Source organism: Talaromyces atroroseus (assembly GCF_001907595.1).
Source record: "Talaromyces atroroseus strain IBT 11181 chromosome Unknown scaffold_0, whole genome shotgun sequence".
Lineage (NCBI taxonomy): Eukaryota > Fungi > Ascomycota > Eurotiomycetes > Eurotiales > Trichocomaceae > Talaromyces > Talaromyces atroroseus.
The window spans coordinates 1,405,618-1,427,410 of NW_017971432.1; the positions used below are offsets into that span (position 1 = coordinate 1,405,618).

The 21,793-nt window shown below is 48.8% G+C and overlaps 9 protein-coding genes across 9 annotated transcripts; 5 read left to right on the top strand and 4 right to left on the bottom strand.

Annotated features, from left to right (window-relative positions):
- Positions 1-284: 284 nt before the first annotated feature.
- Positions 285-4,267, top strand: UA08_00498 (hypothetical protein; the record flags this gene model as incomplete). Its single annotated transcript, XM_020260310.1, has 6 exons — positions 285-332; positions 413-2,798; positions 2,850-3,059; positions 3,129-3,388; positions 3,455-4,122; positions 4,186-4,267. The coding sequence occupies 6 exons, from the start codon at positions 285-287 to the stop codon at positions 4,265-4,267; spliced, it is 3,654 nt and encodes a 1,217-aa protein (XP_020124085.1).
- A 768-nt stretch (positions 4,268-5,035) lies between these two features.
- Positions 5,036-8,238, top strand: UA08_00499 (hypothetical protein; the record flags this gene model as incomplete). The annotated part of the gene is made up of 6 exons (XM_020260311.1): positions 5,036-5,188; positions 5,339-6,593; positions 6,894-7,300; positions 7,355-7,838; positions 7,917-8,064; positions 8,127-8,238. The coding sequence occupies 6 exons, from the start codon at positions 5,036-5,038 to the stop codon at positions 8,236-8,238; spliced, it is 2,559 nt and encodes an 852-aa protein (XP_020124086.1).
- A 650-nt stretch (positions 8,239-8,888) lies between these two features.
- Positions 8,889-10,642, bottom strand: UA08_00500 (hypothetical protein; the record flags this gene model as incomplete). The annotated part of the gene is made up of 5 exons (XM_020260314.1): positions 8,889-8,975; positions 9,051-9,234; positions 9,358-9,871; positions 9,937-10,296; positions 10,405-10,642. The coding sequence occupies 5 exons, from the start codon at positions 10,640-10,642 to the stop codon at positions 8,889-8,891; spliced, it is 1,383 nt and encodes a 460-aa protein (XP_020123762.1).
- Positions 10,643-11,208: 566 nt separating this feature from the next.
- On the top strand, positions 11,209-13,509 carry UA08_00501 (V-type proton ATPase catalytic subunit A; the record flags this gene model as incomplete). Its single annotated transcript, XM_020260315.1, has 4 exons — positions 11,209-11,610; positions 11,690-12,439; positions 12,499-13,395; positions 13,453-13,509. 4 exons carry the CDS (start codon positions 11,209-11,211, stop codon positions 13,507-13,509), a joined length of 2,106 nt encoding a protein of 701 aa, XP_020123763.1.
- Positions 13,510-14,176: 667 nt separating this feature from the next.
- Positions 14,177-16,605, top strand: UA08_00502 (Vacuolar protein sorting-associated protein 1; the record flags this gene model as incomplete). Its single annotated transcript, XM_020260316.1, has 6 exons — positions 14,177-14,260; positions 14,330-14,424; positions 14,494-15,247; positions 15,309-16,206; positions 16,260-16,344; positions 16,437-16,605. The coding sequence occupies 6 exons, from the start codon at positions 14,177-14,179 to the stop codon at positions 16,603-16,605; spliced, it is 2,085 nt and encodes a 694-aa protein (XP_020123764.1).
- Positions 16,606-17,312: 707 nt separating this feature from the next.
- UA08_00503 (hypothetical protein) lies at positions 17,313-17,749 on the bottom strand (the record flags this gene model as incomplete). Its single annotated transcript, XM_020260317.1, has 2 exons — positions 17,313-17,428; positions 17,467-17,749. The coding sequence occupies 2 exons, from the start codon at positions 17,747-17,749 to the stop codon at positions 17,313-17,315; spliced, it is 399 nt and encodes a 132-aa protein (XP_020123765.1).
- A 364-nt stretch (positions 17,750-18,113) lies between these two features.
- On the top strand, positions 18,114-19,067 carry UA08_00504 (hypothetical protein; the record flags this gene model as incomplete). Its single annotated transcript, XM_020260318.1, has 1 exon — positions 18,114-19,067. The coding sequence occupies one exon, from the start codon at positions 18,114-18,116 to the stop codon at positions 19,065-19,067; it is 954 nt and encodes a 317-aa protein (XP_020123766.1).
- Positions 19,068-19,474: 407 nt separating this feature from the next.
- UA08_00505 (hypothetical protein) lies at positions 19,475-20,304 on the bottom strand (the record flags this gene model as incomplete). Its single annotated transcript, XM_020260319.1, has 4 exons — positions 19,475-19,507; positions 19,685-20,018; positions 20,080-20,168; positions 20,260-20,304. 4 exons carry the CDS (start codon positions 20,302-20,304, stop codon positions 19,475-19,477), a joined length of 501 nt encoding a protein of 166 aa, XP_020123767.1.
- A 522-nt stretch (positions 20,305-20,826) lies between these two features.
- On the bottom strand, positions 20,827-21,687 carry UA08_00506 (hypothetical protein; the record flags this gene model as incomplete). The annotated part of the gene is made up of 3 exons (XM_020260320.1): positions 20,827-21,033; positions 21,097-21,187; positions 21,251-21,687. 3 exons carry the CDS (start codon positions 21,685-21,687, stop codon positions 20,827-20,829), a joined length of 735 nt encoding a protein of 244 aa, XP_020123768.1.
- Between the last annotated feature and the right edge of the window lie 106 nt (positions 21,688-21,793).

Consider the following 21,793-nt stretch of genomic DNA (forward strand, 5'->3'; position numbering starts at 1 on the left):
CATGGACGTCGGTCCGCGGGACATCTTCTCTCCCTAATAATACTGGATTCCCTGGATTAACATCTTTCAAATACAGTCGCATACGATAGCTTAGTCCGGCGGAAGCGCGTTTCCTCCGGGTTTTTTTCTGCTTTGCGACCAAACCTACGTGAAACACCACCCCGCCGCATTGTCGTCGACTCGCTCTCTTGAGCTGCAAAGCAACATTCTGGAGCGTGAAAGTCTAAAGGAGGACAGGGAACATATGTCAGGGCTCTATTTGAGTCAAATAGGGCCCCGGGGACATGGCTGAAGATAACAAGGAGGTGGAAGGCACCGATGAGGCATCTCTTGTGGGTTAAATCCTTCGCTGCTGTTAAAGATTTAAAATGCTTGTCAGTGACCTGGATGACCTGACTTTTTGAGTTTCCAGAGACCGGTATCATCTCTGCTTTCGCATTTCGAGCATCTTTCATATTCTAAGGACACGCCGGCTGGATCCGGAACCAATGGCGAGCATGCATACCAACAGAGATTGAATGAGCCAGAAACTACGAAACCACTCGTTCGAGCATCTCTCGACTTGCCCCGCCCTCTTTCGCCTTGGGCCGTTGCTGATCGATCGCAAAATGGCACAGCGTCTGCTTCTGATTTAAAAATCCCAAGACGAAGCGACACCAGCCGTGAGAGATCCCCTGCGTCTCGAGGACACTTTCGTCTTAAATCCATGAACGTCAAACCCACACCGGCAATAACACCGACTTTGACAGTTGATTCGCCTCGTTCTCCTCCGCGTGGCACTGATGGGCTCAGTAACGGGCACTTTCATTCTTTGAGTCGAGGAGACCTTGATCTGAGGGAAATTGCAAGACCACGACAACGCAGTCCTCCTGGCGCACTAGGCGCAAGGAGCTCAAGGTCGCCTACGGCGAGTCCAGTCGGTACCCCTCAGATATCTCGCTCGCGTTCTCCCAATGGCACAAAAAAGAGCACTTCTGTGCCACCACCCGTTGCGAGAGCAGAAAAGCCGAAGATCCCTGCCAAACCGGCAAACATCTCCCATTTAGACGTCCACCACCTAGCGCCAACGCCGAGTCCAAAGCCTTCTCCCGTAATTCATGACCATGTTTCGCCATTCAGCACCCCTCCGGGCAGTCCAGAGAAGACCCTACCTAAGGGAGACATACAACAACGAAAACCGCCCAACATTCTACAATCATCCTCCACGACACCTGAGCCACTTACTTTACTGACATCTGTTGATATAAATCTTCGTCCATCTATAATTACATCAAATTCTACAGATGCGAGAGAGCTCGGGTTTACGAGGCGGACGGCAACCGCTTCACCGACGGGCCATTCTAGGTCACCAAGCCAAGCTGTTTCAACCATTCGCGATCTCAAAAAGTCGGACCAAGCAGATTCAAATAAGTCCGCAGAAAGTAGTCACACCGAGATTCGCCCTGCTTTACCACCTCGCGATGGCCTTCCAGGACGGCAGTCTCGAAGTATCGGAGCAAATGATTCGAAGAATCCTGACCTTCCCCCAAGGCCGTCTGTCGATTTGGCCTCACGATCAACCAGGATCTCCAGCTCACATCGTCTTTCGATGCTTGAAACGAATACACATTTTGCCCCCCCGCCTCGCAGGCAGGCTTCTATCGTCAGTGGCAAGTCTGGGTCACGCACGCCGCAAACACCAAAAATCCGGCAAGTTTCCTCACACAGCACAGACAACGCCATGTTGAATCAGTCATCGCGCAACGACGCCAACGATTCAGAAGACGAAGGTTATCCAGAACAGACACCGGTTTCACGAACAGACTACCCCGACTCTTCCCAAGTCAACCGTCGCCCTCCGGTTATCAAAACGGGTCCTCTTTCGATTCCAACCCGATATGACACGCGTGAGTTTGACGTGTGTGGTAAACACGTCTGCACCACCGGCTATCTGACGCGTGCCTGGGATCTTACTACAGGGGAGCAGAAACTGAGCATTAGCCATGGAGAGACTGTGAAAGCCCACTCTGTCGCTTTCAAGCCGGGAACCGGGCTCGGAGATGAAGGAACCCGCCTGTGGGTTGGCACTAGTATTGGAGAACTACATGAGATAGATATTGAAACGCAATCAATCGTGACCTCGCGACTATATCCCTCAAGGCGTGAGGTTATCAAAATATACCGCCACAAGAAAGAAATGTGGACTCTGGATGACGAAGGAAACTTATTGGTCTGGCCACCAGATGAAACGGGTGTCCCGAATCTTCAATACAGCTATGACCATCCACAGGACCGAGTTGCCAAGGGGCATACATTCTCAATGGTAGTGGGAGACGATCTCTGGCTCGCCACCGGCAAGGAAGTACGAGTCTACCGGCCAAATGCTCAAGGTGATGCGTTCCATGTTTTGAGGAAGCCGTTAGGGGCCAATCATTCCGGCGAAGTAACTGCAGGAGCCCATACTACCAAGAACGGAGGACGGGTTTATCTGGGTCATGCGGATGGAAAGGTCACAGTGTACTCCTCCATTGATTTTAGTTGTTTGGCCTCGGTGAATGTCAGTGTCTACAAGATCAACTCGCTGGCGATGGTTGGGGACTACCTATGGGCCGCGTACAAGACTGGAATGGTTTACGTGTATGACGTTTCAACTAATCCCTGGATCGTCAAGAAGGACTGGCATGCCCACGGCAGTCCTGTCTGTGGACTTGTACTTGATCCAAGTTCACTGTGGGTTATGAACCGTCTTCAAGTTGTTTCACTTGGAACGGATAATTTCTTACGATTGTGGGATGGCATGTTGGAAGATGACTGGTTGGGTGAGTGGCTTTTTCAAGATTTCCAGCAAGCCCTTACTAATTCAATTACAGAAACACGCATGCAAAGCAAAGATGTCGAGTATTGTAATTTCAGGGAGATACGAGCTGCTATTGTGACTTGGAATGCTGGGGCTTCTGTGCCACGTGACTTGCATCATAGTGGCTTTATTCAAGATGCAATTCATCCTGAGCAGCCTCCAGAGATATTAGTGTTTGGATTCCAGGAATTGGTAGATTTGGAGGACAAGAAAATTACGGCTAGTACGTAGTATCTATCATTCCCATTCCACTTGAATTTCAGGACACAGCTGACCTTCTCGCGTCCAATAGAAAGCTTACTTATGGGAAGCAAAAAGAAGGATAATAACGAAAAAGAGCACATGAGCCGGCAGTACCGGGTGTGGCGAGACCATTTAGCGGCTTGCATCAATGATGCAATGCCTCTTGAAGAATCATACGTGCTTCTTCATTCTGCCAATCTCGTGGGACTATTCACGTGTGTCTTTATCAAACAGAGGGAGCGCGAAAGAGTCCGCAACATCAGCGGCGCAGAAGTCAAGCGTGGAATGGGCGGTCTGCATGGCAATAAGGTACGAACTCATCTGGGTGTATTTATGAGGGGATAATGATGTAGTGAAGTTTCTAACATGACTTAGGGGGCACTAATATTCCGGTTTGTGCTTGATGATAGCTCATTGTGTTTTATCAACTGCCATTTGGCGGCTGGCCAGACACACACAGCGCACCGGAATAATGACATCGCAGCGATCCTCGAGACAGAGTCTCTCCCTGCCGAACATAGCATTGATACCCGCACTGATCTCTTTGTGAACGGTGGAGACGGAACCATGATCCTGGATCACGAAATATGCATACTCAATGGGGATCTCAATTACCGAATTGACTCGATGTCTCGCAACGTCGTTATTGACGCAGTACGGCAGAATAACCTACCTAAACTGCTTGAACGGGATCAACTGCTTGCATCTAAACGGAAGAACCCAAGCTTTCGGCTCCGGACATTCAATGAAGCGCCGATCACGTTTCCACCCACCTACAAATACGATGTCAACTCAGATGAATACGATACAAGTGACAAGAAGCGATCCCCTGCATGGTGTGATAGGGTTTTATATCGTGGAGTTGGCAAGATCAAGCAGACGGAATATCGACGACATGAAGTACGAGCATCTGATCATCGACCAGTCAGCGCGTCGTTCAAAATGCGCATCAAAAGCATATTGCCAAAGGAAAGGGCAGCTGCTTGGGAGACGTGCCAAAAAGAGTTTTCGAAGGAGAAGAAAAGGCTGGCGTGTGATTCTAGGTAAGTTGCTTACTTCCTAACACACTTTCTTTTGGAACGTATCTGACCATTTCGAATGATCAGTGTTGAGTATCTGGTCAACGTCTTTGGCATGAGCCGTGAACAGGCTCGGAAAGTTATCGTATCTGGCGGCTCGTCGAAATAAGGATATGAACTTGCGTGTTTACTATTCGTCGTATTCTACGTGCATCTTGGTTTTCTGAATTCAGGCCGAAGTCGGCAAGCTTAATGGCGGGTGTCGATGTGACTTGATCAAAGAAAAGTTTTTGATTTTATATGTACTATGGGCCTACCGACGTCAGCTCGGAATGAAAAGGGCGGATTTCTGATGATTTTCTTTTTTTTTTCTTTTTTGACGAAAACCCAACGACACTGAACGATGTTTACGAATAGATACGGGCATATATGGGAGATATTGTAGTAATCCAATGCAATCAAGTCTGCATTTTGAATTTTTTTTTTTTTCGTCCAAAAACTATATATTATTAGACTATTCACACATTATCATCCATGATATTTCCATGAAACACACATTTCACGCATTAATCAAATAATCAACGCTTCTTCCTGGCTCGCCAGAGAGATATAGGCCAGGACTGTCGGATATATAATTCACTTCTGTACAAGACAAGCAAGCATGCCAATCAGCACCCGTCATACCTTCATCAAATGGGAGACATCACCAGTTTCATCACGGTGACAGCAGTTAGGAATAGCATACTTTACAGCCTTTGCAGGCACAGTTGTTGTCGCAGGTGCAGTTGTCGACGCCGGAGCAAGGGCAGCTATTGGTTCCGCAGGTGCAGGCCATGGTGGGACGTTTGTGATAGCGGATCGAGACAGATATAGTACTCTTCGAGGATGGTTGTTTTTTGCCTGGGCGAGGAGACAATGGGTGAAGGAAGCCTTTATAATGCTACTCCGCCGTGCGTGGCAACCAGCCGTCGATCATCATGGCGTCATGAATGGGGAGGAAATGTCATTGCCAGTCAGAGCCCGGTTATGGAATGCCATCTCACTCGCTGTGGATGCTGTGCCTTTTGCCATCGCAGGCCACGTCGTGGTCGTAGGTACCCAAGGCCCATGCATTGCTGTAGTTAAGTTAGTAGTGAAGCAGATGACCACCAGTCAGCAGGTGCGCACGTACTAAGGACTGAGACTAAGACTAAGCCGTGGTGGAGCTGCCGATAAGCTAACCTAATCTGACCGTTGGGAGGTATCCCACCGTCGACAACCTCACCTCCTCCTCTTCCTCCAGCTCACTCCAGCTATCGTTACGACTCCTCCTGTTCCTGCAATCCCTAGCTCACCTCGCCTTCACCTATCCGTCCTCCTCCTCCCTACTCCGAGCCTGTCGTGCTTGTCCTTCCATACTCAGCATCAGCATCAGACAAAGCGTCCGCCCGGTCCGGTCTATCAACCTCCACCCTCTGTTGCTCTGCCGAACTCTGCTCCCAATACCCCAAAGCCTACTCACCTGGTTCTTCTCCGGAGCCAGGCCGAAGGCATCCCGTTCATCTTCGACCTGGCAGGCCATTCTCCGCGAGGATCACCTCCCCTTATCGCCTCCGACCACCCCGAATCCCCTTACACTACTACTACTGCTGTTTCTACCACGCTGTCCGCCGCTGCCGATTTTGGTTCCCTAGCTCCGGCCGAAGAGTCTCTCGTATACGACTCAGCATCTACACACCATACCGGTTCTTCGCTCGATCGTCCCCGCAGTATTGATCAAACACTGTTGTCAGACTCCCGCAACCGCCGCCGTCGTCGCCGGTCTGATATCCCCTCGCCAGAGCCGTCGGAAGGAAACTCTGGACGGGGACTAAGCAGCAACCACCTTTCTTCTGAGGGCACCCGTGGAGCCCACCGATTAGGCCGAGCAGAAGGCCTACCGCCGTCTCCCAAACGCAGGCGTTTGGCAAACATGCGGCCCAAAGATGACCAATCTCCGAGTACAGCGAATGGACTGCTGGCCACGTCGCCGCGGAGGAAGGCGGCTCTGGCAAATTCCTTGAATGGTAGCGTATCATCCAACGGCGCTAATGGGCACTCGGCTACGAACGGTGCCGCAAAACATTCAGTAGCGTCGTCGTCCACATATTTTGGTCATGATCGGGAAGAGGTTACCAGAATTTTGATTCAGGGTTTATTTGATCTAGGGTATACTGGTGCTGCGGCTGCACTGACGAGGGAAAGCGGCTATGAATTGGAGAGTCCATCAGTGGTAGCGTTCCGCAATGCCGTGCTCGACGGACGGTGGTCCGAGGCGGAAAGCATATTACTAGAGTCATTCGAAGATGATAATAGTGCCGATGATGATGATGACGGCGATGACGGAATAGATGGAGAATATGATTCCCCGTCCCATTGGGGCAAGCTGGCTCTTGCCGAGACCGCAGACAAGAATGAAATGCTTTTCCTTCTACGGCAGCAGAAATTCATGGAATTACTTGAGGCTCGGGATTTGGGTGCTGCCTTGACGGTTCTTCGGCAGGAACTAACGCCACTCAACCACAATATTACTCAGCTTCATGCTTTATCGAGGCAAGCTTCTCCCTTTTTATCTGTATTTGCATGGCGGTAGCTAATCAGCCTGTAGTCTCTTAATGAGCCCTGCTGAGCATATTCGGGCGTACTGGGGTTATGATGGATCAATTGGGTCATCTCGAAAGTTGTTACTTTCAGAACTCTCGAGTAGGTTTATTTTCTTTGATACTCTCTAGTCGTGCCCTTTTGAGGTTTTCATCTGCTTACACCACACCTTGTAGCTTTCATATCGCCAGCGGTAATGATCCCTGACCGCCGATTAGCCGTTCTTCTAGACTATGTCAAGCATAATCAGATCAACCAATGCTTGTATCATAACACTGCCCAACCACCATCCCTTTATTGTGACCATATCTGTGACCGCAACTCTTTTCCTCGACATGCCACATATCAATTGACGAGACATTTAAATGAAGTCTGGTATGTCGAATTTTCTCACGATGGGACGAAACTTGTCACAGCCAGCAAAGATAAGTCGGTTATAATTTATGATGCCACAGACAAATTCTCTGTGGTTCACAAGTTTTTTGAACATCAGAAGCCAGTTGCATATGCCACTTGGAGTCCCGATGACTCGAAGCTTATCACATGCTCTCAAGATAAAACAGCTAAAGTTTGGGATGTCCAGGTACATAAACCCCTACTCGTACCATATTTGCATGAGAAACTAATACAATCATAGACCGGTCGTTGTTTATTAACCATTGAGCAACATTCGGAGGCGGTCACCGCGGCTGCATGGGCGCCCGACGGTGAATCTTTTGTGACGGCATCCATGGATATCAAGGCACAGCTCTGCCATTGGGGCTTGCAGGGACGCCGCCCATTATATGTGTGGCCGGGTGGTTTTCGAGCCGTAGACTGTGCAATCACACCGGACGGAACTCGACTGGTTGCATGTGACGAAAAGGACAAGCTATATGTGTATGATCTTGAGACACGGGTCGAAGAATACTGTCTATGCCTCAAGAGTAAGATCACATCGGTTAGCATCAGCAAAGATTCGAAGTACGTTTTGGTAAACCTGATTGACAATCAAATACAACTTATCGACATTGAAACGACCGAAGTTGTTCGTCGTTTCTACGGCCAAAAGCAGGGAGAGTGGGTCATTCGAAGTTGTTTTGGTGGTGCTGGCGAGAACTTTATCGTTAGTGGAAGCGAAGGTACGTCGCTTTCCGGATGGTATGGAATAGCTCACAGTGGCATGGTGGCTGACAGGCAGTATCTTGCTATACATCTAGACTCCCAAATTTATATCTGGCACAAAGAGAATGGTACCCTTGTTGAGACATTGGACGGACACACGAAAGGCTGTGTCAACGCAGTTTCTTGGAACCCGAAAAACCCTAGCATGTTTGCTTCAGCAGGCGACGACTTTGTTGTGCGGATGTATGTTATGTTGCTGGTTTATCGCATCGATATGGTTACAATCTACTGACTTGTCATTCTAGCTGGACACAAGATAATAATCCCTATAAAGGTACCGCTGGGAAAGGCGGATTTACAACGCCAACCGAATTTACGCGTACGAGTGCTCTTCGGTCAACAACGAGCCTTTCTTGAAATCACATATATTACCAGTCCTGTCGTATGACATCTGAAATATCAGAACGCAGACATTCCTGGTGCACATTAAGCAGTACCGAGCGATTAGCGACTGTTATTGATGATGTTTATTTTTTGGGGGGAGGGCACGCAATCATATTTTTATAATTATCTGAATAGCATCATTAACAACGGGGGTCATATCTCCAGACGTATAACGCTTACATTTTAGTCCTCTTAACGTCTTTTTCTTAGCATCGGCAATCGTCAGTCGATCTTTTTCCCCAGCTTTTATATCATTCCGCATGAATCTCCAAATGACGAGTTGATGCAGCAACTCCTTCCTTCATCTTTTCTTTCTTGACCTTTCTCTTGAACATTTTGCACGGATCGGCTAGAATGGCGCTGCAGGAATATTCCCACACCGGGCTAGAATTTATCTTTTCCTTTGTGTCCTCGTTATTTGATTTTTTATGACTTCAAGTATATCCAAGTATATTTATTGCCTTGCGTTTCTTTTTTTTTTTTTTCCTTCCTTTTTAGTGAGCTGTGCAGTATGTATCTATTTATTTTACCTATCTTCCAGACAGAATATACCATTATGTACGTATTACATTTATATATAATAGGTGCTCACGCAGGGTAAGTGAGTGATATATGTTCTAATCTCATGACTTCAAACTCCGTATCGCCTCTGTAGCCTTCAACGCACCGGTGACCGTCAAACAAATCAGCGGTGAGAGACCGTACATTATCTAGTTCCATTGTTGTCAGCCGCCCGATGTCAGAGAAAAAAAAAAGTAGAGCAGGATGGAGAGAATTAAACATACAGCTAACATTCGTGCAATGGCGATTTTCTCCGATTTCGTCACCTCGCTGCTCAGTTCTGCGAGGCCGGAGATGAGTAGTGCTGGCGGACCGGTAGGCAGCATCATCATGATGAACCAGAGGACAGGGTCGTTGGGGAAGATTCCGACAAGGCGTATGAAATAGTAGAGCGCTAGGATGCTTATTCTAAGCGAGAGGAAGTAAATTGGTCAGTGAAGGTATTCAAAGATAAGAAAAAGAGAAAAAAAAAGAAAAAAAAAAAAAAAAAAAAAAAAAAAAAAAAAAAAAAAAAAAAAAAAAAAAACTTACACCGGCCAAAGAACCAGTCTCACAAAAAACACCACCAAGACAGCCCTAATCGGCACTTGACCCGAATCCCCCGAGCGCTTCATCCGCTCAAATCCCACGCCTAGTTTGCATCCAACGAGGAAAACTTGCAGACTGGTGAATAATGTACCGAGGTTTTGGATGCTCGTGACAAACCATGCATTGAATATGCCGCCTTGCTCGTACGGAGCAAAGAATGCGCGATGAAGCTTCGGTACGAGGCCCAAAAGGACGCCCGTCGCGGTGCAGATGAAGATTACGTCGAGGAAAGGAGAGTCGATGGCGTCGATGCCTCGTCTGAGTCGTCGAGGGAAGAATCGGAAGATGTGGTGGGCTGTGTTGTTGATGCTGTGGCGTGCTTTTTGGGCCGGGTTTGGTAGGAGGGAGGTCCGCTCGTCCAGCTCTTCTTCGTCTGGTTGCTGATCACCGCCCTCGGTTTCTGAGTGATCGGGTTGGCCGTTTTGAATGTCGTGTCGGAATTGTTGCTGAGCTTCGGCTGGTGCTCGCAGTTGGTCAGTCAGGTCAATCTTGTTTTTCGTTAAAATCATACTACAGACATACATGTCACGGCTAGATTCTCTGGTGGCACATTCTGTTGATCCTCCTCGTCATCGTGCTTCCTATCACCCCTACCCTTGTCACTCAACATCCGCGGTCCAAGAGCATATCCAATGGTATTTGACACCACCGCACACACTAGGAAATACGATTGCGCCCGGTTCAGCGCATCCTGCTCGGTCTGTCCTGGCGAGAGAATCAACTTCAGGCTTCCGGTCGAGTGCAGCGTTTGCAGCAAAAGAAGAGGCAGCGAGCTTGTATTATTGAAAGTCACTGCTGGCGTCACCCATTGCGGCAGACGAAGGAGGTAAGTAAATGCCCTTCCGATGGCTATCGATATGACTGTATAGAGAATGGACCAGACTATAGACACAGATGCAGCATCATTAGCATACACTCGGTCATGACTTTGAGGCTGAGGGAGCAGGCCGGTCAACAACAACCCGAGTAGCTAGTATACGAGAGTCCTACTGAACACAGGGAGATAGTTCACAGCAATGGCCAAATGCAGCTCGGAGCCGAGTTTCACGAGAGTCAGCGCAGGGAGGAAGATCTTCACGCAGATGCCGGACATTTCATTGATGGAGCTTTCATGGATCAAGTTTGCTTGTCGCGTCACCACGCCGTACAGAAGCGTCAGCAGAACGGATATGCAGGCTTGAAGGGCGCCCAGAAAGGGCTGCACCAAGCCCTTGTTTGCGTCGGCCATTGGAGAGTCTTGCAGAGGTGAGTGAATGCAGGAAGGAATCAGTGAATAGAAGGAGATGAGTTGCTGTTGTTTTTTAAGGAACTTGCTGCGGTGATGTCATCATGTCGTGTCATCGAATGGTCGAGTTCATCTCTGGACTGATTGCAGCCCTGATTCTACTCTCGACGGCCATGCCGTCAGATTGCACTGGGTGTGCTGTGTGCTTCCGAGCGTCTTATGGCAAATATCAGTTTGTCCCCTGGGGCTGATTGGCTCCAGAGAGAGATTTATTCTGGTCTGACTCTGGGCACAGTGGCTTCTTCTGAAACGACTTTGTTCGCGAGAGGCTGTTGGTACGAGTGAGAGCCCTATTGTACTGCCGTGAACGAAGACTAGTTTGTAGTTGATTGTGAGGCATGATGCTCGTTGAAGCTGCTCGTCGAGCGTAGATGGACGCTAAAAGCCAAGCCCTTGAAGTACCTATGTAAGCCAGCCATCGCCCAACAAACAACGACCGACGACGACGACTCGCCCTGCCCCCTCGCCGCCAGCCAGCGCAGTCGCTCGATTGCCCAACTCTCTTGTGCATGCTTGGACTCGGCCTCAGACCGCGACTCAAGGCCCGCCCGTCGTTGCTGGAGCTGCTGGCGGAGCTGGACAAGTCGTTGTTGTTGGATTCTGCCGCAGCTGCAGCTTCCTTGGGGCCTCCACCGCCGCTGCCCGCAACTCCCAGTTCCACCTTCACCTCCACCTCCTCCTCCAACGACTCTCTCTCTGACCTCCTCGCCAGCTCCCCTGCCACCGCACACCCAAACCCAACCGCTGTTGATCCCCCCCCTTCTGCGTCTCTGCCCTCGCCCTCGCCTTCTCCCGTCATGGCGTCCGCCGGCAACAAGCAGACTGGCGAAGACCAGACTGGCGCCGTCTTCTCCATCTCCGGTCCCGTCGTGGTCGCCGAGAAGATGATTGGATGTGCCATGTACGAATTGGTCGGTAGCTGCGATATGCATATGAAATCAAGGATATTCTCCAGCATCTGGACTTACTGACAACCGCTTCTCCTGCTAGTGCCACGTCGGACACGATCGGCTCGTCGGCGAAGTCATCCGTATCGATGGAGACAAGGCGACCATCCAGGTCTACGAAGAAACAGCCGGTGTCACTGTTGGCGACCCTGTCATCCGCACTGAAAAGCCCCTGTCAGTTGAACTGGGCCCAGGCTTGATGGAAACAATCTACGACGGCATCCAACGACCGCTAAAGGGAATCTCGGATGTTTCTGAGAGTATCTACATCCCTCGCGGTATTTCCGTGCCAGCTCTCGACCGTGAAAAGAAGTGGGATTTCAAGCCGACCAAGAAGGTAGGCGACATGGTCACTGGTGGCGATATTTGGGGTATAGTATATGAAAACAGTCTATTGGACGAGCACAAAATCCTGCTTCCTCCCCGCGCCAGGGGCACTATTACGAGAATAGCGGAGCCCGGCAGCTACACTGTCGATGAGAAGATCCTGGAAATCGATTTCGACGGGAAAAAGTCCGAACACGGCATGATGCACACCTGGCCAGTCCGTGTCCCGCGGCCAGTGAACGAGAAGCTTCCCTCGGATTCACCTTTCATTGTCGGCCAGAGAGTGCTGGACTCTCTGTTCCCTAGTGTGCAAGGCGGTACTGTTTGTATTCCTGGTGCCTTTGGTTGTGGTAAAACGGTGATTTCGCAATCAGTCTCCAAGTTCTCCAACAGCGACATCATCGTCTACGTCGGTTGTGGTGAGCGTGGCAACGAGATGGCTGAAGTGTTGATGGACTTTCCGGAGGTTAGCTTATCTCTCTTATTAGATACGGCGAAATATTACAGTGCTAACGGATCGCACAGCTTTCTATTGATATCAATGGTCGCAAGGAACCAATCATGAAGCGCACATGTCTCATTGCCAATACATCCAACATGCCTGTGGCTGCTCGTGAAGCCTCCATCTATACTGGTATCACCGTCGCTGAGTATTTCCGCGATCAAGGCAAAAACGTGGCTATGATGGCCGACTCCAGTTCTCGTTGGGCTGAAGCCCTGCGTGAGATTTCTGGTCGTCTTGGTGAGATGCCTGCAGACCAGGGTTTCCCCGCTTACTTAGGCGCCAAGTTGGCATCTTTCTATGAACGGGCCGGGAAGAGTACCGCTCTTGGTAGTCCCGAGCGCGAGGGAAGTGTCAGCATTGTTGGTGCGGTCAGTCCACCTGGTGGTGATTTCTCCGATCCTGTCACCAGCAGTACTCTCGGTATTGTGCAAGTTTTCTGGGGTCTTGACAAGAAGCTGGCTCAGCGTAAGCACTTTCCATCGATCAACACCTCAGTGTCCTACAGCAAGTACACCACCATTTTGGACAGATATTACGAGAAGGAGCACCCCGAGTTCCCCCGACTACGCGACCAAATTAAAGAGCTTCTGACCAATTCCGAGGAACTCGACCAAGTTGTCCAGCTGGTCGGAAAGTCGGCGCTGGGCGATTCAGATAAGATCACCCTGGATGTGGCTGCGCTGCTCAAGGATGATTTCTTGCAGCAGAACGGCTACAGTGACTACGACCAGTTCTGTCCTTTGTGGAAGACCGAATATATGATGAAAGCATTCATGGGATACCATGACGAGGCACAGAAGGCAATTTCCCAGGGCCTAAACTGGGCCAAGGTCCGAGAAGCCACTGCAGATATTCAAGCTGCTCTACGAACCATGAAGTTTGAGGTTCCGGACGATGAGAAGGCGGTTACAGCCAAGGTATGCATATCTGTTCATTCTTCAATTGGTTCTCCACACTGACCTGTATGTTCCTAGTACGAGAAATTGCTGCAAGACATGTCCGAGCGGTTTGCCACTGTCTCTGATGAGTAGACCGCGCCTGGTAGATTGTAGTATAATTCCGACTCGATGGCTTTAATATTTTCATTTCTTTGCCTCTTCTTTTTTATTTTTCCCTGTCACTTCGATATATTTCCCTCTAGCATTTTCTGTTTGGTTACTGTACAATCTGTCTCTCTAAATGTTCGCTCAAGGCAGCAGAATTGCGGGAGGCGAACTGCCTGATAGCTTTTTTGGATGCCACGTCAAATGCAGCGATTCAATAGACTGGATATGCTGTGTTATTCTTCCTCGTCTCTCCTTCTTCTCCACCTCCTCTTCTAATAGAACCTCGTAGGACATGCAAAATCAAGAATATAAGCATGGCGTGACTGTAGTCAGGAAAAGGAGATAGTAGCGGTTGCGCTAGGCCCAAACGGGGCGACTAGTATTTACCCGTACGTACGCTCCGAACGTTGCGGCCTGCAGCGTGCATATCCATATCGTCTGCCACCCACACAACGAACGCTCCTCAACCCAACTCACCTTCCCTTTCTATATAGCTGCTCCTACTCCTCCAGGACTGCTCCTCAGCTGTCTCGAGCAGCAGACTACACACCTCCAGCTAGATTCTCGCCAGCATGGCCACCCCCTCTGGGTATTCGTACGCAACACTTCTGGAACCCAACCCGTGCAGCCAAGCTGTCTGGAGAAGCTAACCATGTCAATCTGTAGGATCAACGTCAACGACCCTAGCTTGATCTCCCTGGTGAACAAGCTTCAAGATGTCTTTGCGACCGTAGGAGTACGTGATCCCTTGCCCGGTGGCGGACCTTGCATAAATAGCTAACCCCTCTTTGTCCTGGAATCATAGGTGCAAAACCCCATAGACTTGCCACAGATCGCCGTCGTCGGTTCGCAATCCAGTGGAAAGAGCTCCGTCTTGGAGAATATCGTCGGGCGAGACTTGTGAGTCCAACCCGAATCCTGGGAGTGCGATGTTGAAACATTAGTTCGTTGACCGTTCTTTTTGATCAGTCTGCCGCGAGGCTCAGGTATTGTTACTCGTCGACCTCTCGTTCTACAACTGATCAACCGACCGCCGAACAAACTATCGAATGGCACGTCGGACGACAAGGCCGTCGAGGGTACTACCGATAGCGCAGCAAACGTCGACGAGTACGGCGAGTTCTTACACATTCCGGGGCAGAAGTTCTATGATTTCAATAAGATTCGGGAGGAAATTGTGCGCGAAACAGAGAGCAAAGTCGGCCGCAATGCCGGCATTTCCCCGGCCCCCATCAACTTGCGCATCTACTCTCCAAACGTTCTCACCCTGACTCTCGTCGATTTACCCGGTCTGACCAAGGTGCCTGTTGGCGATCAACCGAAGGATATTGAGAAGCAGATTAAGGACATGGTTTTGAAGTACATCAGCAAGCCCAATGCCATTGTTCTGGCTGTCACGTCTGCCAACCAGGATTTGGCCAACTCGGATGGATTAAAGCTCGCACGTGAAGTTGACCCTGAAGGTCAGCGCACGATCGGTGTCTTGACCAAGGTCGACCTGATGGACGAGGGTACCGATGTTGTGGATATTCTTGCAGGCAGGATCATTCCTCTACGGCTGGGTTATGTTCCGGTTGTCAACCGGGGTCAACGTGACATTGAGAACAAGCGTCCAATCTCGTATGCTCTGGAGCACGAGAAGAACTTCTTTGAAGGCCACAAGGCGTACCGGAACAAGGCTTCTTATTGCGGTACTCCTTATCTCGCTCGGAAGCTCAACTTGGTGCGTTATCGTCGTCGTCAACGATCTATCGGTGTTTTTCAAATGCTAACTGGAATTACAGATCCTTATGATGCACATCAAACAAACGCTCCCGGACATCAAGGCTAGGATTTCGTCGTCGCTACAAAAATACAGCCAGGAGTTAAATCAGCTAGGCGATTCGATCCTTGGCAACAGCGCCAATATAGTGCTGAATATCATTACGGAGTTCAGTAATGAATACCGAACTGTCCTGGAGGGTAACAACACGGAACTGTCTAGCATGGAACTGTCCGGAGGTGCTCGTATCAGTTTTGTGTTCCACGAGCTGTATTCGAATGGAGTCAAGGCAGTCGACCCCTTTGATCAGGTCAAGGATGTTGATATTCGGACGATCTTATACAACTCATCTGGTTCATCGCCTGCGCTCTTCGTTGGTACCACGGCTTTTGAGCTCATTGTCAAGCAACAAATAAGGCGACTTGAAGAGCCTTCGCTCAAGTGCGTCTCACTAGTTTACGATGAACTTGTCCGCATTCTAGGGCAATTGCTGAACAAGAGCCTGTTCCGACGTTACCCGATGCTGAAGGAGAAGTTCCACAATGTGGTAATTCAGTTCTTCAAGAAGTCAATGGAGCCTTGCAACAAGCTAGTCAAGGATCTTGTTAACATGGAATCCTGCTATGTCAACACTGGCCACCCGGATTTCCTGAATGGACACCGTGCTATGGCTATCGTTAATGAGCGACAGGCAGCTAGCAAACCTACTCAGGTGGACCCCAAGACGGGCAAGCCTCTGCCACAGCGCGCAGCTAGTCCTTCGTTGGACCTTTCTGCGGAAACGAAAGAGTCTGGATTCTTTGGTAGTTTCTTTGCATCCAAGAACAAGAAGAAGATGGCTGCTATGGAACCTCCGCCGCCGACACTGAAGGCGTCTGGCACATTGAACGAGCGGGAGAACATTGAAGTTGAAGTTATTAGTATGCCCTCTTTCCTTTATCTAGTTTTGTTGAGTGATGGCTGACTTGGTTAGAACTGTTGATCAACTCATACTTCAACATTGTCAAGCGGACGATGATCGATATGGTCCCCAAGGCTATTATGTATACACTCGTGCAGTAAGTCTGGCCTGCTGACCCATTTTGACTCCGTCTCTTAAATCAGCAATCTCCAGACCTAACCTATGAAATTTTTTTTTTTTTAACTGCAGATTTTCCAAGGACGAAATGCAACGTGAACTGCTAGAGAATATGTACCGCAACAACGAACTCGATGACCTTCTCAGAGAGAGCGACTACACCATCCGCCGCCGAAAGGAGTGCCAACAGATGGTGGAGTCTCTATCCAAAGCCAGCGAAATTGTCAGTCAAGTGCAGTAATTAGGGTTAGTCAGTCGGTGTTGAGCACTAGATTATTAGACGTGTTTCCTTTTCCTATTCCTCCGTTTCCTATGTTCCTTTTTTTTTTTGTTTGTTTTCTCCCTCACTCCCGTTCCGGCTTCTTATTCTGCCCTTTCATGTCAAAACTTGGCGACGTTGGAAAAGATTTGGTTGCATTTGTTAGTTCTGTCCCATCTGTCCCTTGTTCTTGGGCTGCGTGGGAGTGTGTGATGTGAAAGTGGAATCGTCAATTAATGCATGATTGATGAATGTGCCGTTTGTTTTACATGATGACAAAGTTGACATGTGTATGGTTTATTATTTTTTTCTTTATTTCGACAATGATGATATTCCCCTGTTTAGCACTGTCTTTTTTTGTTCTCGGCTTTCGTTTTCTTCTATACTTTATCTAGCCAATTGATTTGAATATTCATTGAATCGTCTGATTTCTCCCTATTTGTAATATTCAACGTTGCCTAGGCGGGTAGAATTATACTAAAGTTCGAAATATTGAAATGTTGTTGATGGCAAGGTCACAAGTGTCTGGCAACGGTTGACACTTTCATTTGATATATTAAATAAATCCAAGCTACAGCAAATATTTTCTAAGGCTTTGGATTCATAATTTATAGCGGTGCAGCTTTTGATGATTGCTCATGCATCTCCAGCAATAAAATGAAGAGATGACGCCCTTCTCATCACTTTCATCAAACTCCAACAGGCGGAGGATACGGAAGCGAGTCACACAAAGCTCGTATCCAGTGGCTTGTCTCGAGCGTCGTGGGTATTTTAATCTTGGCCATGATGGTGGACACTTCAATTTCTGTGGCAGTAGTAGTAGTAGTCGACGACGACCTTTACCTTTGACGCGTGGTGGTTGTGGTTGACAGACCAGCTGGCGCACCTTGATGAAGGTTGGAATGCCGGTTCGGCCATGCCAGAAGCGAGCACAGCATATCATCAGGCAGAATGTCTCTGCGGTGGGAAGATAGTCACAGATCTCGCAGATCAGCTCGGCTGGGAGACAGTATAGAGATGCTGGATTGCTCGCATTGAGCGTTCGTGCTGCCTCTGTTCGTGCTGAATGCGCGATACTTGCTAATGTTTTGGAGTGCCGACTCGTATACAGATCGACCAGAGGCATTTTTGCATGGTAAGTATGGACACAGAGAGGTCAGAAGGGCGCTGGCCTTGGATAAGGGCTTCCCAAGTATATTACGAACCCTGACGCCATACAGCCTAGGCAACGACGCAGAATACTTCTGTGGTTGTTGCTACAGGTATCAGACCTGCCTGAGGCTGCCTGCAGATGCATCCATTCGAATCAACATCATTAGAGGGCTCACGATTTGTTGGAGACATGACCCTAAATATTAAGTGGAAAGGGCTGAATCTGCCTCGTGTCGATTACATGTAGTGGTTAGTGTGAGTGAGTGGGGTCAAACAAGTATATGTAGCTCCATCTTCTCGAACATCATGATATGTATACACATATAATCCGGCACAAAATGGACTCATCCAACCCATGGAATCTCGCCCGCTCACACAGCGGCCTCGTCTCTGTTGGCACGCACTCGCTTTTCCTCTCTGTTGCTGGGCCTCCGCGCGAGGCGCTGAAACCCGTGGTCTTGGTTGAGGCTGGCATTGCAGATTGCTCCAACGCCTGGCCAGCGCTTGTCCGACTCGTCTCGCAATTCGCGCGTATCTACACGTACGACCGCGCGGGCTGGGGACGGTCGAGTAGTATTGATACCTCAACGGGACCTCGCAGTGCTACTGCCATCGCAAATGAGTTTTCTGCGTTGCTTCGCGCTGCAGGGGTCGCTGGGCCGTACATTCTACTCGGCCATTCGTACGGTGGGATTTTAGTGCGTGAACTTTTTGCGCTGAAGCCGCATGACTGCGTGGGTCTTGTGTTTGTGGACGCAGTCATGGAGGACGACTTGAAGATCGATTGGCCGTATCCTGCGATGCATGGCATGCTAGGGTCTCTAAACATCTTTGAGGTTACAGGGTTGGTGAAGAGGACAAAGCTTACGCCTGAAGAGTGGGAGGCATTTGAGCAAGGCGAACATCAGCCTAGAAATGGCGAATCATCGGCAGCTGAGTTCGCTGCACTCCGTCAGACAGGAGAGGACCTGGAGGCGAAGCGGCAGTTGCAGAATTGTGCGCTGGAAGATCGGCCTGTCAGCGTGATAAGAGCGCATCGTGAGATGGATTGGCAAAGGGTCTATGAGGCGGGGCTGAAGGAGGGCAATGGCACCGAGGAACAGAGGAAGATTTTGGGTGATTTCCTGAAGATAATGGGAGATATCTGTCGAGAAAATCAAACCAAACTACTAAAGCTATCACGGAAGAGTCGAATGGTTGAGGTCCCGGACTGTGGCCATCAAGTCAATCAAGAGCGGCCAGATGTCGTGGCGGACGAGATCCAGTGGATGATGGAGAGTTACGTTGGTTGATTATGAATTGACTTCCTACCATATAACTAGCAGTGGGTGGGGGGGAGTAGAATCAAGTACAAGATATCAAACAGCTTATTTCTCTGTCTCAGCCGGTCTCTTATCGACATGATCATGTCGATAAGTATAATGCCACCCATCAGACTGTATATCCTGTCGGACTTTATAACTTTTCTCCGCTAGTTCTAGTATAGACATATCCAAATCTACCGCCATATGGCCTTCTTCTTCTGCAGACATGCTCTTCCCTTGGACGGGCCCCATAAATGGAAGAACAACACGCGACAAGCCCAGGTAAAAATCAGCTGGGCCCGCTGCATTGGCAAATATAATTGCGCACGTGTTTTCGAAGCAGCGTGATGTGAGTGCGGATTCGATGAAGAGTTGTTCACTGTTAGAATTGAGTTTCAGAGCTTCTTCTGGAACGTCGTGCTTGCCCCCTGTTTTGTTACATGCATTCATTAGCAATGAGTCTGGAAAGAGAGAGAGAGAGAAGAAAAAGAAGAAAGGGAGAGAGGTGTACAATAAGTAGGGATAATAATTATTTCTGCCCCCTTAGCAATCAACTCCCGAAATGCTTCTGGGAATGCCAAATCCCAGCATATCAGCATACCTACTTTGCCCACTTCGGTCTGAAAAACCTCATGTGGAGCTGCGCCGCTGGAAGTTAGATGCGGCCTTTCGGGATGCCATATATTCTTCTTTACGTATTTGCCAACCACATTACCCGAGGACGATATAAAGTATGCGGTGTTGTAGAGGACGTGATCTGTCTCTTTTTCGTTGGTGTTATCGGTATCGTTTTTGCTATGTGCTTCGATAATCGTCCCCGGTACGATGTTGATGTGGAGGTCTCTCGCTAGCTGACAGTAAGCGTCGAGGTAGGTTTGTGCCTTAAGTGCAAGCGAGTAGAAAAGTGGTGACTCCGGGGCCCAGCCACAGAGATGGTATCTTTGAACAGAGCCAGGGTCAATAGGAAGTTCCGGATGTGCGGGGTGCACATGAGACATACTCAGGAAGCACAGCAAGCGTGGCGCCATCAGCCGCAGCAGATGTAATATAGGAGACTGCGTATGAATGATTGTATTCCGGATCCAGGTTCTATATATGATTAGCCGCCAGCATGAATGTGTCGTGGGATAGAGAGAAACTCGCTATCAGGCTTGTGATGCGGGGAAGTTTGACTACTGACTTTGATATGCCATTGTATAACAGCAACTCTATGTATGGGAGCCATGTTTGCAAATAGTTGTTTGAGCTGTATCTGTGATTCGAATCCTAGTATAGTAGCTAGGTACTGATTTGAAAGTGTAGATGGAGGTTAGGTTGAAGTTGAAGCTATTCAAGCGCGGTTGGGGAAGATAACAGACCCACATCAACCAGCCAGCCAATGAGGGTTGCCCGATGGAAATCTCCTATTCTGGTAGTTTTTGCATTTATAGACGTTGTGCATGAATACACAAATCTACATTTGTAGAGTGTGAAGGAATTGATTGTATAGAACTGCTGGTTTTGTAAATGCCATTGCCTAGGTGAAAAGACTATGACCAAGAGCTCGAATTCTGAAATCCTAAAAGGTCAATTTGTCCATATGTTCATATCAATATCGAAAATAAATATCTATGTACAAAAAGCCATAAAGTGTACCCAAAAAGACCCAAGACTTACTTTCTCCAACGTGATTCCAATGTACTAGCACTGCTCGAGCAACTTTTGCAGCTCATGCCACTAGCATGATAGTTGATGTGAGCGAGTTCAATCAGGAAGGCTGCTTAGGGTTGGCCGGGCAGTCCATGCCAACACAGCAAGTGACAATACCACTCTGACATTCACCAGTGCTAACAGCACTGCTATCGGAGGGGAAAGTGTAAGCTGCTCCTTGACAAGGTGCAAAGAAAGTGGTAGCAGCTGTTGCCGAAAGGTCGGATCGGAGAGGGTTGATGCAAGCGTTTTCACCATCATTATCCTGTTGGTGGTATCGTTATTAGGACACATTTTTTCAAAAGCAAAGGAGGGAGTGTTCTCTTACCGGGCAGGTATTCAATTCAAAGAGGTTCTTGTTACATCCAGTAACAACCGTGCCGTCGCAAGCACAGGTAATAGCAACAGAGAAACCGTCACTAGAGTCATAATATCATTAGCCATATTTTATTTTTTTGGACCATCAGGAGAGTTGAACGTACACATAACTGATATCAAGTGAGACCACGGCTACATCTTCAATTTCGGAGAAGTTGGCTTCAATCAGAGTGTCATCGCCCGTGATCTCATAATGTCCATCGTTAATAGCCCAGTTTCCAAGCCAATTAGTGGGCAAAATAACCGAAGCGGTTTGACCGTTAGTCATAGTTCCAGTACCTGATGGACCGGAGACTGGAGCAGGCGAAGAAGGATTGCTATTCATAGATGTGGTAATATCATCGCCATGGCTGTTGACAATGATCATGGTCATGTACTCAGGTGGAGTAGCATAGTCTGCTTTCAGGATTGCTTCTGCAGTCGGACTGCTTCCAGCACCACCGATAGCAGTACCATATGCGAGAGTGCTGGTGGCCGTAGGCACAGCAAAGGTAGTAGCAGCCAGAGCTAGAACGGTGGCAACAGATAGTGCGTTCTTCATCTTGTTGAAATTGATAATAGGATGTGCCGGATTGTATATGTTTTGTCAAGGAACGACGAGCTACAGTCTTTTTCTTGTGAAGGAGAGACAAGATGATTCAAACAGT